This window comes from Cyphomyrmex costatus, unplaced genomic scaffold, assembly GCF_001594065.2.
Source record: "Cyphomyrmex costatus isolate MS0001 unplaced genomic scaffold, Ccosl1.0 scaffold281, whole genome shotgun sequence".
In the NCBI taxonomy this organism is placed as follows: Eukaryota; Metazoa; Arthropoda; class Insecta; order Hymenoptera; family Formicidae; genus Cyphomyrmex; species Cyphomyrmex costatus.
In genome coordinates this window covers 693,516-708,809 of record NW_017276922.1, presented here as the reverse complement: position 1 = coordinate 708,809, position 15,294 = coordinate 693,516, and the positions used below count along the sequence as shown (strand labels likewise).

At 32.0% G+C, this 15,294-nt stretch overlaps 2 protein-coding genes, 1 long non-coding RNA gene and 2 pseudogenes across 3 annotated transcripts; 3 read left to right on the top strand and 2 right to left on the bottom strand.

Annotated features, from left to right (window-relative positions):
- Nucleotides 1-281: 281 nt before the first annotated feature.
- LOC108775086 (histone H3) lies at nt 282-13,615 on the bottom strand. Its single transcript, XM_018541363.1, has 3 exons — nt 13,276-13,615; nt 11,175-11,197; nt 282-692 (listed from the first exon to the last, which is right to left on the bottom strand). The coding sequence occupies exons 1-3, from the start codon at nt 13,571-13,573 to the stop codon at nt 282-284; spliced, it is 732 nt and encodes a 243-aa protein (XP_018396865.1). The 5' UTR covers nt 13,574-13,615.
- On the top strand, nt 5,009-6,346 carry LOC108775085 (short/branched chain specific acyl-CoA dehydrogenase, mitochondrial pseudogene; annotated as a pseudogene).
- On the top strand, nt 8,609-9,416 carry LOC108775087 (late histone H1). Its single transcript, XM_018541364.1, has one exon. It carries the CDS (start codon nt 8,641-8,643, stop codon nt 9,307-9,309), a length of 669 nt encoding a protein of 222 aa, XP_018396866.1. The 5' UTR covers nt 8,609-8,640; the 3' UTR covers nt 9,310-9,416.
- LOC108775090 (uncharacterized) lies at nt 9,727-10,396 on the bottom strand. The gene is made up of 3 exons (XR_001940748.1): nt 10,321-10,396; nt 10,203-10,255; nt 9,727-9,983 (listed from the first exon to the last, which is right to left on the bottom strand). It is a non-coding gene; the product is annotated as an uncharacterized LOC108775090 (long non-coding RNA).
- Nucleotides 13,616-14,630: 1,015 nt separating the features above from the next.
- LOC108775089 (15-hydroxyprostaglandin dehydrogenase [NAD(+)]-like) overlaps nt 14,631-15,294 on the top strand; it is a 3,232-nt pseudogene continuing 2,568 nt past the window's right edge.

The following is a 15,294-nucleotide window of genomic DNA, read 5'->3' as shown; positions in this document are numbered from 1 at the left end:
CAAAATGCAAGAAGTAGTAATCCAATATGTTAAGTTCCTTACTACAAATTTTTCTGTATGCCACGATTAAAGATCTAAGCGTTCTTGTTGATCAATATAGAGAGTCAATAGAATGAATCCTGCACATACATAACTGGTTTTTTTGGGAGACCAATTAAGAACAAAGTGATGAGAGTATTACTCCTACAAGTTATAAATTAAGAAAGTAAAATTGAAAACACCAGACATCTCAACGTAAGACAATTTTTGGCCCTGAAAAGGGCCGATTGAATCAGAGCAGTTTAAGCACGCTCTCCACGGATTCGGCGGGCCAACTGGATGTCCTTGGGCATGATGGTAACCCTCTTGGCGTGAATGGCGCAAAGGTTGGTATCCTCGAACAAGCCGACGAGGTAGGCTTCGCTAGCTTCCTGAAGGGCCATGACGGCCGAGCTCTGGAAGCGAAGATCGGTCTTGAAGTCCTGAGCGATTTCACGGACCAGTCGCTGGAACGGAAGTTTGCGAATCAGAAGCTCGGTGCTCTTCTGGTAACGACGGATCTCGCGTAGAGCGACAGTTCCAGGACGGTAACGGTGAGGCTTCTTCACGCCACCGGTTGCGGGAGCGCTCTTGCGCGCCGCTTTCGTCGCCAACTGCTTACGTGGGGCCTTGCCACCGGTGGATTTGCGAGCGGTCTGCTTAGTTCTTGCCATCTCGAACGAAAACTGATGTCTTAGCTGTCCGTATACTGCGATGAACTTAAGCGGTATGTGCGCTTGGCCAGAAACGCTGCGCTTATATGGAATCGCTGGCCCCGCACGCGGGACGCTGATTGGCTGGCGCGATAGTGGTAGGGATACCACGCAGAACTGGCTGTATAGCCAACGCTTAGGGAAGGGACTGCGAATTCTGATTTTGTTTGGCGGTATTCCAGTGCATTTAGAGTATAAGTAGCTAAAATGTTTGGTCTGACGCCTCGAAATATTCCAGTGATATGAATAATTACAATAGTTTTGTAGAAACTTCAAAAATAAAAGTTTATGGTCAATTTAGAGTATTTGAGGAGCGTTCAAATTTGAAATGAAACTTGCCGAAAAAAAGCAAGAAACTTAATTTAAAAAACTAGCAATTTGTTCGGCTTTAAAAGTTTTTCATTTAACTATATGTATATATTTTTGTGATATTCGATACTATACTATTGTATTGTTTTAATAAGCACAAAAGATATTAAATAATACCGAAGAAATATAGATATTAAATGTTTTAATAATGTATATAAAAAAATATAAGCTGAATTCGATATTATTCTTCAATCTTTGTTTCCCGCGCATGCGCAAGTTGAATTCTATAATTTTTTTCAAGATTTCGATTTAAACATATTGTTTACTTTGATCTTTTTATACGCGACTTAAAAATTACGATATACGTCGACATCAAAATTTAATATTTAATTTGGTTGTTGACCTAAAACGTTGGTTACGTTCAGTAGGATGTAACAGTTCAGTAATCGTTTTATGATCGTCTACTGAGATAAGACCATTCCTCTGGTTCTAAAAGTATAATCCAATCAATTCGAAAAAATCTTCCAACAGGTATAAAATAAACGTTCTATTGAATTGCAGCTATTGATTCTAGCTGAATTAGATAGATATCACTCTTCAGTCTTTGTTTCCGCGCATGCGTAAGTTGAATTCTATGCCCTCCACTTAAGCTGTGTTCGATAACATTACCCGGGTAACCTCGTATATTATCTTATCCTTGTCTAACATTGGGTGAGCAACAAAGATAAAACGATAACACGAAGGCATTCGGGGAACGTTTCCGAATGCAGTCAGTGACACAGGTCGACATGAGAATTCAATTTTTCTTTACATTTAGTAAATATAATGTTTTAAGACATTAATATAATCCTTTGATTGGTTCGTGGCATCTTAAGACGATCTGAAATATAAGAACCGACTATAAATATCGACCTCAAGAGATTTTATGATATTAGAAATCGTTATATTTCTATGTTTGGAATATTACATTTTCTTACGTTTTTCTTCATAAAAACAGAAAATTATCATCATAATGATGCTATAATTCTAATTTCTTTTAATATGACATTTGTTATAAAAAGTTTTAATAATTTTATGATAACTTTAAAACTTGGAACCATCATGAGATACATTATATTGAACTATTATTGTTTTTTAACTAATCCTCCTTATTAATTATTTTGTATTTTGTTTTATATAGATATATCGAATATAAAGTATTAATGATTAATGATAACGAATTAAAAATTAGTCTCCTATGAAAATGGTTAAAAGCTTTAAAGCCCTGTGTCCACATTCTTGGATCCAGGAATGTGTAGCTAATCAATGTATAGTTTTTTCGGACAAAAAAAAACGGCAAGGTTACACAGTTCTAGCATCGTGGACACAGAACTTAAGACTTTAAGTGATACGACAAATGACGAAATTTCTTTTCTTTATTCGGACTTTGTGCCATAATTAATAGACTCGTGGCATTAATACCTATCATTTTAAGTTGTACACGTATTGAAGAAAACTTGAGAATGAAGGCATGAAAAGGCATAACGAGGCATTAATGACCATGTATGTACATTTATTACATATGTAAAACGTATATATTTACATGTCTATACATAACATAAATTATAGATTTTTTTAGACTAAAAAATATATTAGAACATTGCCTAAACATAAGCAATGCTTAATGCTTATTTGGATTTAAAATATTTGAATTTAATGAACAGGATTAAACTCACAATTTATTACTAAGTATCAATGCAAAACTGGTGCAAGAGTAATAAAACATTGTTCTCATAGTAATATAATATTCGAATTGCGGTAAATTCATGTTCATGTATAAAATATGTACATATGTAAATATATAAATAAGATAATGACATCAATGTCAATGTCGATTCCAAATGACTCATCAGAGAGAGTCCAAATTAAATAGAAAAAGTCACACACACACACACACATCTCATTTATCTATAAATTATTTAATTATACAAAACCATATTTTTCAAAAGACTAATTTTTAATTTACTTTTAATTATCGATATATTGGATAGAATGGATTTTTTGTCTAGGGTTAGTTCGATCAACGATGACCTTTATATATATTTAATTATATAATACATATATTTAAACAACACATATTTAACATTTAAAAATCGTGCTGACGCTTTTAAATAAGAAGCAGTCATGTTGAGTAATGTAGTTGTAAGCACATCACTGTAAAGAGAAATTGTTTGCTAAAGCTTTTGCGATTGAAGGTAAATATAATCATTATCATTTAGTAGTAAAATCTTTATATTATCTAGGCCGTAAGTTTTGTATGTGAGCGAATAAAATTGTAGTCAGTATTCATTAAATTTTTTAGGATGATAGTACAAAAATTACCTCTGAATCATTAATTATTTTCTTGCGTTATTGGATTTTAAAGATGATTCTAATTTTTTTCAAAAAATTTTATCTTTGTACTTCTATATCTTAACAAAGATTATCTTATTATATTTCTTAAAATTACGCGTTATACATAGTCTGTAGCTCGATAAAAAATTTATTATCGAGCTGAAGATTGTTAAATGTATAATTGTAATCTTATAGAAATAGAACAAGATGATCTATATTAAAATATAGAACTGTTAAGAAAAAAATTTCTAAAAAACGGTTAAAAGCGTGTTAAAATAAGTTTCAAGCGTTAAAATGTTTATATATATTTTTATCTGTTATAATTTTTCATCAAATTACGATGCTCTGTACAGTTTTAAGTGTTTTACAAGTGTTCTCTATTTTTTGTTGAGTTGAAAAGTAATAACTAAGCAATAATAATGTATTAACATGATTTCTTTCATAAAACTATTAAATCTTTCAACAAATATATCAAAAAATATAACCTTCATCAGCATTTAATGTTTTACGATGTAACATTATATTGTAATGTCATTTGGTGTTCGATTCAATTTTAGAATTATTAAAGCATAATTTACAATGACTTCGTAACAAAATACGAATCTGTAAACTTTATTTCAATGTATTGATTTTTTTTTTTTTAAGTGACTTTAGAGTCTTAATATTATAACATTCTTTATAAAGAAAAATACGTCGACGATATAAGAATAAAATGATTCTTGACCGGAAACTCCTTAAAGTGGTTTCTTTTAATGATAATTTAGTATACAAGTAGCTTACAATAATGATATATTGGAAGTGCCATGACTGCTATCTCTAACGTATCAGTCTTTGTCTGCTATACTGTGATATACATGCGTTAATTATTATACATACAAACATTACACAATTTTAAAATTTTAATGTTATTAAAGTATGTAAAATTAGTTAAATATATTTACCTATCTAACAAATGTATAAACAGATTTTACAAACAAAGATATACATGTATATATGTGTGTGTGTGTGTGTTGAAAAGACTTTTATTATATTATTCAGATTAGCTTTATATTTCTAATATGTTCTGAATGAATAGATACATTTTATTAGATATGTTTGCTTACGCCTATGGCACTTACATAAGTACAGATAAAGTAGGGAGAAACTTTTGTATGCTAATTGTGAGCCTAGTATTCACAATCAGATCATATATTTAAAACTATCTTAAGTACAATATTAAGATACTATAAACCAGTCACAGAGACGATCTTGAAGTAAGAACCGACTATAAATTACCAACAACCTATAATTAAACTCTTCAATAATGTGTATGTGTGAAACAACTTGTTATTGAACTCCTGATAATTTTACAGTTGTTTTCGTGAATATTTATGAATAAGTACAAAGATCTTCTATTAACTGAATTAAACAACAACACACTACAAAAAGAACTTTGTTTCGTAGCTGTTTAATTATACTTTGTAATAATTTCCATCCATAGATAATATATGCCTTAAAGTCTGCGTATTACGTATTTACTGATTATTACGTCATACATAATACTTGTAAACGCATAGTAATAGCGATTCAACATCAGTCTTCAGCGAGTACGAGTCGCGTGTATAGATATTGACATCTGCGCTTCACGATTTTCAGTATCCATCTTTTTCGGTATTTTTTTTTAAAAAAGCTATATGTTAATTATGTATTTATCTACACTCCGTTCCGCTCTACGCCGTACACAGCAAAAACTAACCGCAATGTGCCAATTACATTTATATGCATCGCGTCTTCATCACTGCACGGGTCCACTGACACAGTTTACAGACGATGAACTCATGACGAAGGAAATGGTTGCTAAACTGGCCAAGCAAGAGATCGCTCCGCTCGTACGAAAAATGGAAAGGGAAGGAATGATAGACGACAGCGTGTTTCAAAAGCTATTCGAGAACGGCTTGATGAGTATCGAAATTCCGACAGAGTACGGTGGAACGGGAAGTAACTTTATGAGCACGATTTTAATCATTGAGGAAATCTCCAAAGTCGACGCGGCAGTATCCGGATGTATCGATATTCATAACACTTTGGTAAATTCATTTATTCTTAAGGTTGGATCCGAAGAACAAAAGCAGAAGTATCTACCTAGACTAGCCCGGGATTCCATAGGCAGTTTCTGCCTATCGGAACCTGGTTCGGGATCGGACGCTTTCTCCTTGAAAACCGAAGCAAAGGAAGACGGAGCCGAATACGTGATCAACGGTACGAAAATGTGGATATCGAATTCCAATGTAGCGCAGATTTTCGTGCTTTTCGCCAACGCGAATCCCGCCGCCGGTTATCGCGGCATCACGGCCTTCATCGTAGACCGTGATACGCCAGGTATGACGGTGGGCAAATGCGAGGACAAGTTAGGTATCAAAGCGTCGGGCACATGTATGGTACACTTCGACAACGCTAGAATACCTAAAGATAATCTGTTGGGAAAATTCGGGCATGGATATAAATACGCGGCTGGATTTCTGAATGAAAGTAGAATCGGTATTGGTGCACAGATGATTGGCATAGCACAGGGATGTTTAGACGCGACCATACCGTATACGTTGGAAAGGAAACAATTTGGACAGGAAATTTTCTCCTTCCAAAGCCTGCAGCATCAAATAGCTCAAGCGGTGACGGAATTGGAATGCGCCAGATTGCTCGTTTACAATGCAGCGAGATTGGTGGAAACTAAAAAGGACGTCATGAAGGAAGCGGCTATGGCGAAACTTTTCGCGTCCGAAACCGCGTGTCGTATCACTGGAAAGTGCATAGACTTTATGGGAGGTGTCGGCTTTACGACTGATTTTCCTCAAGAAAAATATTATAGAGATGTAAAAGTTGGTACCATTTACGAGGGTACAAGCAATATGCAGTTATCGACGATTGCGAAATGTATTCGCAAGAAATATTCATAAATGATGATAAAAGAGAATACAATTATTCCTCAGATTATGATTATTCCTTAAATTATTTCGAGGCTGATAATCAGGGTATAGTTAGTATTTTCAAATGTTTCCATTCGTTGAAAAATATTACTAAAAATTATTAAAATCTACTTTACTCAAATAGAACAAAGTAGATTTTAATAATTCTTCGTTTATTTATCGACGATTTACCATACATATCCGTCGATTGATTTTTGCTTATTAATATTTATTAAGCACATCATATTTTATGAAAACTTTTTTATGATGATACAGCATATACCATATATGTAATTAAAAACATATTTTTATACTTTTATATAAGTTATCTAAATTAGAAAATAAACAGGTAACAATGTAATAAATAAATATACTTTAAATGTTTTTTATTGAATTGCTGTATAATAATCTTTAATATTGTGTATATATATAAGTGTAATTGCATAAGTAAAGAAAATTTTGCACAAATGCGAATGGTTAAATTTAGAAATGTAATTTCACAAAAGGTAATAATCTAAAACGTAGAAAATATAAAATATTAAAAATAGAGGCAGTTCATTAAAATACGATATTTTGTAAACATTGAAGAGAGTTGAAAATATGACCAAGCAGAACAAAAAGTTATCATAACAGCAAAATAGCTTAGCTATAATAATGTATTCTACTTTACGGATTCAATCTAAAAAATAAAAAAAGTAATAGGTCAAATCAATCTTTTTATATAAAATCTGTTTATATCCTATTCCTTATCATAAATATCCTACAAATGACATCAATATTTGAGATTTATACTTAAATTAATATTACACACATTCTCTCTCTCTCTCTCTTATAATTTATATACGTTAACATAAAATACAAACGCTATATCAATATTAGTATCAGAATTGTAACACGACAATATTCCAACAGACATTCTAGAGAAATAATATTCTGAATGTTCAGACATTTGAAGTTAATGATGTATTATAGAATGTATATATGAATACAATGACGAATTCATTATAATTTTACGCGTGGACTTTTTCTTAACATCAAAAAATATGTAAATTGAATTTGAAATAATTTATTTATTGTTTCACTAGCGGAATACTTCACAGTTGTAAACAGTTAAGAAACAAATTATTTGTATTATTATGACTACTATATCGCCCTGTTGATACAATGTGTGTTTCACACATATATGCAAGGCGATATTAATTTTTTTTACTTTAGTAAATATTACAAACAAACATATTTGAGAGGAAATTGTTTAGTAATAATAAAATTTCAATATTAATAACTTTGATATATTACTATAACTATTAATACTAACTTACTTTAATAGTAAATGGAAGCTTGTCATAAAATATGTCCACAACTGATTTTAAGAAGGCAACATGTTATTCCGAAATTTAGAATTATCGTCATTTTAAAAGTATGTAAATTAAATTTCTACTTTGTTAATAAATATTATTTTGAAAAAAACGATTAACAGGGATACATTATGGAATCGATTTTTTTCATGTCTTGGATAGAACGTATCACGTAGCTGTGGCGTAAACTATACGCGGTATTCGTTCGCCAACTCTGTAGATATGTATTTTAAGACTAATTTTATGAATAATTTGTAGCGTTTATTATAAATTTTAAAATAGACGATGATAAAAGTTGTAAATCGTTGAATCGATTTGCATTATATACCATTAGGCCAAGAAGTAACAAGGCCATTTTGCTTCGCGTACGTTATGCGCTCGCGTATCCCGAGAGGCCGTGAATTAAACTTCTTATTTTCGGGATCTGAGCCGTTATCGGATGGAAACGATTAATCGAGGCTGTGGGGCCATTCCGTCGGCACATTTTTCTAAAGGAGCAACATTGAAAATGTTCATGGAAAAGCTCAATTTTTATGTTTTTCCATAAGCTACAGATCGGCGTGAAAATACGTGAGCATTGAAATGCAATCGTAGACGCAAGCGGATAATTGTGGCAACATTTAACGAAAACGAAAATAAAACCGCATACACGTGGCTACGTATTAATTTACCCCACATATTCCTACCGATTTTAATTTTATAGAAATAACGTCGCAAAGTCGAAGTACGTTTACCGCTTCATCGTGTTCCACGAAACGAACGTGTCGACATCTCGGGCAGGTCTCTCTCCGTGGTCCGTGCGAGGCATACTACAGCACGGTGTTAAACCCGAGAGCTCAACAATCTGACTATTCTGCAATCTGCATTCTGTGGGATATTAGGATATTCTGTAGGACGATTGTTTTAGACAAGACAGCGTACTTTGTGAAGATGGAGGACAAGGTCAGTGGAAATACAGCTGTTGAAGCCGCCGAGAGTAACGTCGCTGTTACTAAGAAGGCCAGTAAAAGTAAGGTTAAGTCGCAGCAGAAGAAAATATCGTCGCGGCCACCAACCAGCGAGATGGTGACAGCAGCTATCAAAGAGCTGAAAGATCGCAAAGGCTCGTCTTTCCAGGCGATCAAGAAATACGTAGTGTCGACCTACAAAGTGGACGGCGAGAAGGTTGCTCCGTTTATCAAGCGATACCTGAAGACCGCCGTTTCGGCAGGTGCTCTCGTGCAGACTAAAGGTAAAGGTGCTACCGGCTCTTTCAAATTATCAACAGACAAGCCTAAGCCCACCAAATCAAAGGGAAAGGCGCAACGTGCCTTAAGCAATTCGCGCGTATTCGCTGACGCGAAGAAGGACGCACAGGCAGAAAAGGCTCCGCGGAAACCAGCTGCCGCAAAGAAAACTACCACCGCTAAGAAAGCTGCGGCCAGTCCGAAGAAACCAGCCGCTCAGAAGGCTGTGGCGAAGACTACCGGGAAAAAGGGCAAGGCTGCCACGGAATCCAAGTCACCATCAAAGGCGAAGAAGACGGTTAAAGCACCTGCAGCGAAAACAAAAACACCCAAGCCGAAGAAAGCGAAAACTGTGAAGGCTGCAAAAAAATAATTCTCTGTTGAATGCACTCACTCTGCAGTCAAATGGCCCTTTTCAGGGCCCAAATTATTTCTAACGAGGAATAACTCAAATGCTCGCTATTTTTATCTCGCTTTATTATTTCTAACCCTTAAATTATTTTATTATCTTAGATATTTTAATTAACGTGACAAACGTACTGATGATATAGTAGTAAAATTATATTTATAAAAACTAGTTTCTACAGAAAGGTGTTATATGGTTAATATTTCATATGAAAGATGACATTTATTTCATATGATACATATGTACATGTTTATTTTCTAGAATGAATTTTGTATATTTATTTTATACATCTTCCGTGTTAGGAACTTTGTATGTTTCTTAAAAGTATTCTTTCTCTCTTTAATTGTAACTTTAATATAAGTAACTTGATTTTTTCTTGTTCCATTCTAATTTTGTTCTCCTCTTCTTCTCTAATAAGCTGAGCGCGAAGAATTTTCAATTTTAATATGTTTTCTCTTCTTTTAAATTCAGTGTTATTAGATATTATATTGTTAGTTGTTTGATCATTGCTAGAAAAGTTTTCCCGTTTCTTATGTAAAGGTTCAGTTAGTTCGGTAACATCGAAAGATGACTTTTCGGATGCGTTGGCAACGTTCGTCGAATTTACCGGGACACTTGTACTTTGCACACAAGTGTTAATTCTGAAAACAGACGTAATTTCATTATTTTATTGTTTTATTTCTATTTGTCACTTTTAATATATCTAAAGTTTCAATATATACATATAAACATCTAAAAAAAATGTTGAACAAATATTAAAGATTGAGATTTTTACAATAAAAACTTTGCATTTATTAAAACCGGTTAGACACGAAATTTTATAGAACTGAATTACGTATTATGTTCCAAATTTATAATACCTTGTTTCCTCATATGTCTTTGGCAAATCTTCAGTATGTGGTTCCACTTTAATCTAATGAAAGAATTAATGAATATATAAATAAAACGAAATATTTAAATAATTCATATGTTGATTACCTTTATATTATCTAATATTTCATTTGTATAATTTGTAGATTTCTCAGTGAATTGAAGTGAGTGAGGAACATTATAAGATTCACTAAAATTAAATAATTTATATGATTAACCACATGTATATATTTATATTATATTTAGATATCTTTTGTTGTTTTGTTGATTGCAAGAATTATTCGAATTTTTTAACTATATGTACAAATTAATTTTGAATATCAATAAATAAAATTCTAAAAATTTTATTGATATACAACAAAAGACATTAACAGACTTTTATGTTAAATTTAGAGTCATTAAAATGAAGAAATTCTAATGTATTCTATTGAGACTAGAATAATGACAAGATTTAGATATAGAAAAATAATATGACGTACGTACCTGTTAACGTCAAAAGCATGTGATACATTAGACAGTTCATCGTACTCGTTTGTAACAAACTAATACATAACAAATATATGAATGTTTACATTTGTACTTATGTAAATAATTATTTATTATATATTTTTTGTTTATAAATATATGCGTGCCATTAAATTTATATATAGCTAAATACATTACAATTTAAACAAGATCATAATGTTGAAGATTTGAATTATATTGTAATATTAATTCTATGCAAAATTTAACTTACAATTAAATATAATTAACTTACATAAATATAATGTTGTTCAAAAAGTATAATTTATATATATATATATTAATTTGTATTATTTATATTAAACTTATATCAAGATTTCTTTGTATGTATTATATATTATAAAAAAATTTTCCTCATTACAATTTATAGAAAAATTATAAATACTCTATATATATATATATTTTTTTTTTTCAATTAATTTTGTTTAAAAAAAAACTACGTTGCTCTTGCGTCCCTGTTTCACTTACATTATTTTCGGATTCATTCGAATAATTACTCTCATAATCTTCAAAATTTTGGGAGCCTATATTAAGTATCATTTGATCAAATTCCGTTGGTGCCATATTCGCTGATAAATTGTCACCCCATTTTTCGAAAGCAGTGACATTTTTTTTGGCAAACCACTTCCACCTTTGATATGCATGGCGCACTTCTTTCCAATCTCGCACAACTCCGAATTCAGCCTTCAATTTCTCGGTTAAATCTTGCCATTTGTCTCGTTTTCTCGAGAATACTACCGAGGTGTTGCTCTTGTTTTGAAAGATTTTCAGATTTTCGTTCACATATCGAACAACGAATGCCTTCTCCTCTCGCGAAAAGTTTTCGTTCCTTGGTCTTCTAATCATTAAGTGTAAAAATGGTGGCCAAACGATATTAATGAGATGACCAAGAATTATAAACCTCTCTTTGTCTTCCAATCGTGCTCACGTATCCGCGTATTCAAGCGTTCAAAACCGATCGCTCACTTCAGAGAGCTTTCTCTTTATCTGCAGCAGTGGAAGCTACGTACTGACTGTATTATAGGGCAAGAGCCGAGACCACAGGCTTTTGCATAACGTGGAAGAGAGAAAATCGACCAATCATAGTCCCTCCTTTCACGGAAAGGAAGAACCCTCAGGCTGGTATTCATAGTCGGTTCTTATATTTAAGACCGTCTTAAATAGTCTTAAGATGTCATAAGCCAATCACAAAGCAGTATTAGCAGGGCCGCATTAATTCTTTTTGCTTCTAGGGGCTAGAAAATATTCGAGCCATTTTTTACAAAATATGTGACCCGGGTAAAATGTTTTTCAAAAGTTATATTATATTAATTTAAAAATTTATTTTTTCAACATCTTGTCTTTAAAAATCTTATATTTGCAGTATGAAAAAAACAAATACAAAAATTGAAGAATGTTAGACAGTAATTAAAATAATTACTTTTTTACATTTTAATGTAGAAAATACACGGATAATATTATAATTTATGGTAAGTTTGGAATTTGATTTTCAATTCGATATGGAGAACAAAGCAAATTTTATCCTTTAGTATAAATCATGTTTCACTATATATTATCTTGTCTAACTAGTTCATCGACTCAAAATCGTTTATTTCAATGATTAATAAACAAAATTTTGTCTAAAAGTCGCTGCCGTAAGCACATCATCCATGCTTAATACGGTACTGCATACAAACATCTTAAAATATTACTTAAGACTGTCTTAAAATAAGAACAGACTATAAATATCGACCGAATTGTTGATTTTTTTATACCTTATAGCAAAAGTCTGTGCTCTGCTCAACAACGTGAACAATTCAACTGTCACATTTATCACTAACGTTAAACGTAAAAATGCATTAATATAGATTATAAAACTTCAAATACGTCAAATTGATAAAACCCATTCGAATTCAAAAAGATGCATTAATATAGGTTAACATTACTGTTACCATGTCTGCAATTTAATTAACTAGTTAATAGTACAGGACGTATTGAAATCACCCATAGCAATAAGTTTGAATTGAAATAAAATTAGTTTTTACCGCGACTAATAAAAATTAAATCAAAGGTTAAAGGAAAGTATAAATTCTTTATTTCTTAAATACTTTAATTTCTAATATCCAATAAAAGTTCTGGTAAATGTCTAGTATAACACTCTTCTCCTTTTCTTTTTGGTTTGTTAATTTGTGTATTAATGAATAAAAGATTCAGGGGAAAAATCAAAATTGTTTAATGTCAGCAAGTTACAAAATAATTTTTTAATAATTCTTTGGTTTTAATGAAAAAATAAAATAATATATAGTATTGTATCACAGCATAGTTCGAGATTAAAGTTTATAACTTCAATTTTTATGTGAACACTAACATTTTTTAATTTGAAAAAATGGAATTTAATTAAAGATTACTCACTTCAAAATATATACTTTACACCACTAAAGGTACGTAAATTGTACAAATATATCGCTTGGAGAAAATCCCGACGTGTGAAAAATTGTTGGCCCTGAAAAGGGCCGTTGTAATTTGATTTTGAAAGTGGTAGATCGAATTAACCACCGAAACCGTAGAGAGTTCTTCCCTGACGTTTCAGAGCGTAGACCACGTCCATAGCTGTTACAGTCTTCCTCTTGGCGTGTTCGGTATAGGTTACGGCATCACGGATGACGTTTTCCAGAAAGACTTTCAGGACACCTCTGGTCTCTTCGTATATCAAGCCAGAAATACGCTTGACACCGCCACGTCTTGCCAATCGACGAATGGCTGGCTTGGTGATACCTTGGATGTTATCACGCAAAACCTTCCTGTGGCGCTTCGCTCCTCCTTTTCCCAATCCCTTTCCTCCCTTACCACGACCAGTCATTTTGAATAACGCTTAACTGCACAAGTACGATACTAACGCCTCGAGAACTCAGCAGAAAGTGATACGGAACGTTCGGTCGGCCGTGCTTATATAGATGGGATGCAGCACGTAGTATCCCCACCCTCATGCCGGTAGCCAATCAGCGCCGTTGTAGCTGTAGCATAGTAACGTAAACCCGTAATGCTGGAATCGTACGGAGAAATATTGCTTATTCTTTTTCTTTTGGAAGGATCATTTTATTTTATTACGATGGTTGATTTTAACATTTTTTTATCTGCAATCTGCATTACTTATTAAAAATATGTTGATTATTAAGTTTTTATAACATTGAAAAATAATATGTTCATAACGTCAATAATACAACTTATTGATACGTACTACTGATACGTACTGAATTGATTGATATTTTTTTCTACATTCTGATGTCATCGATATTATAGTTGCATCTATATAATTTTATTGACTACATCTACATAGTATATCAATAATTTAAAATTATACGCACTACATGATATCTCATTTTAATAAAACATGTTATATATTACAAAGCATTTTAATGTTTATATTTGTACCAAATTTGGAAGTAATCGAAATGTATTCAGTTAAATAGATTTACTATATAAAATAAATTTACAATTAGCACAAGATTATAAACTTTAGAATATATATACTTTTTAATCAAATAAAAACTAATAAGATATAAGAAAGAAAACTAATAAGATATAAAAAAGAACTTAAAACATATCTTCTTCAAAAAATGTCATTAGTATAATGTACTTAATATTGTTATTTATAATTTACATTTACGTTATTTGAATTGAAAAAGGTTGTAACTATACCTAAATTTATCTTTAACGAAACAAGCATTTTATAAATAAAAGTGTATTATCATCTCCAATTGATGAATTTGTTAATAAATCATAACGATAGTAGGCGCGATAAAAAGAATTAAAAAATAAAATGAATTAATAAAGAAAGGAACTCTGTTTACAGACTTCATTTACAATTCGCTAAAGTACACATCTCATCGAAGACTTTAAGAAATCAGCATGTACACGACGTACAAGATAAAACTGTAATGATCACTGGAGTAGCTGGAGGATTAGGCTATAAGTATGCCGAGATACTGCTTCACAATTAGGGTGGCCAACCGTCCCGAATTTTGCGGGAAATCCCGATTTTCGACTCTTTTAAAGGCGTCCCGAAAGAACCCTAAGCGGGACGCTATTTGTCCCGATTTTAGTGATATCACACGCCACACTGCAAATTGGTCATTGTCATCGACGTCACCGTCATCAGTGTCGTCAGTGACGAGACAGATATTTGTCAAGAATTCTACAAATATGTTCGAGAAAATAAGAATATGTTGAAATGTACAGTCACAAAAAAAATATTGTTTTAAGCTTTAAAGTATTGTATTTCAAACATATTGTTATGTTTTGTTGTGATATTTAATTTCATGTCATTTAATTTTATAAATACATTTCATAAATAAGAATAAATTTAATAATATATATATTTTATTTATTGAATGATAGTTAATAAAGGGATCACGTATTGCGTTATATATTACAAGGTGCCTTCGTAACGTTTTGTAATTTTTTTCTTTCTTTCCCTCTCTTTTTTTTTACTTATAACCTTGTGTCCCGAATTTTGGGGATGTGTCCCGAAATTTTAAGGTTCACATCCCGAAATCAACTATTCAAAAGTTGGCCACCCTA

What these genes read in the sequence shown, in the direction of transcription:
- LOC108775087 (XM_018541364.1), top strand. Translation starts at nt 8,641, where the DNA reads ATGGAGGACAAGGTCAGTGGAAATACAGCTGTTGAAGCCGCCGAGAGT.
- LOC108775086 (XM_018541363.1), bottom strand. Translation starts at nt 13,573, where the DNA reads ATGACTGGTCGTGGTAAGGGAGGAAAGGGATTGGGAAAAGGAGGAGCG. An exon ending in TCAGGGAAGAACTCTCTACG is followed by an intron (nt 11,198 to 13,275) that starts GTTTCGGTGGTT and finishes AAATAATGTAAG; the next exon opens with TGAAACAGGGACGCAAGAGC. An exon ending in AACAGGGACGCAAGAGCAAC is followed by an intron (nt 693 to 11,174) that starts GTAGTTTTTTTT and finishes TTTTCGTTCGAG; the next exon opens with ATGGCAAGAACTAAGCAGAC.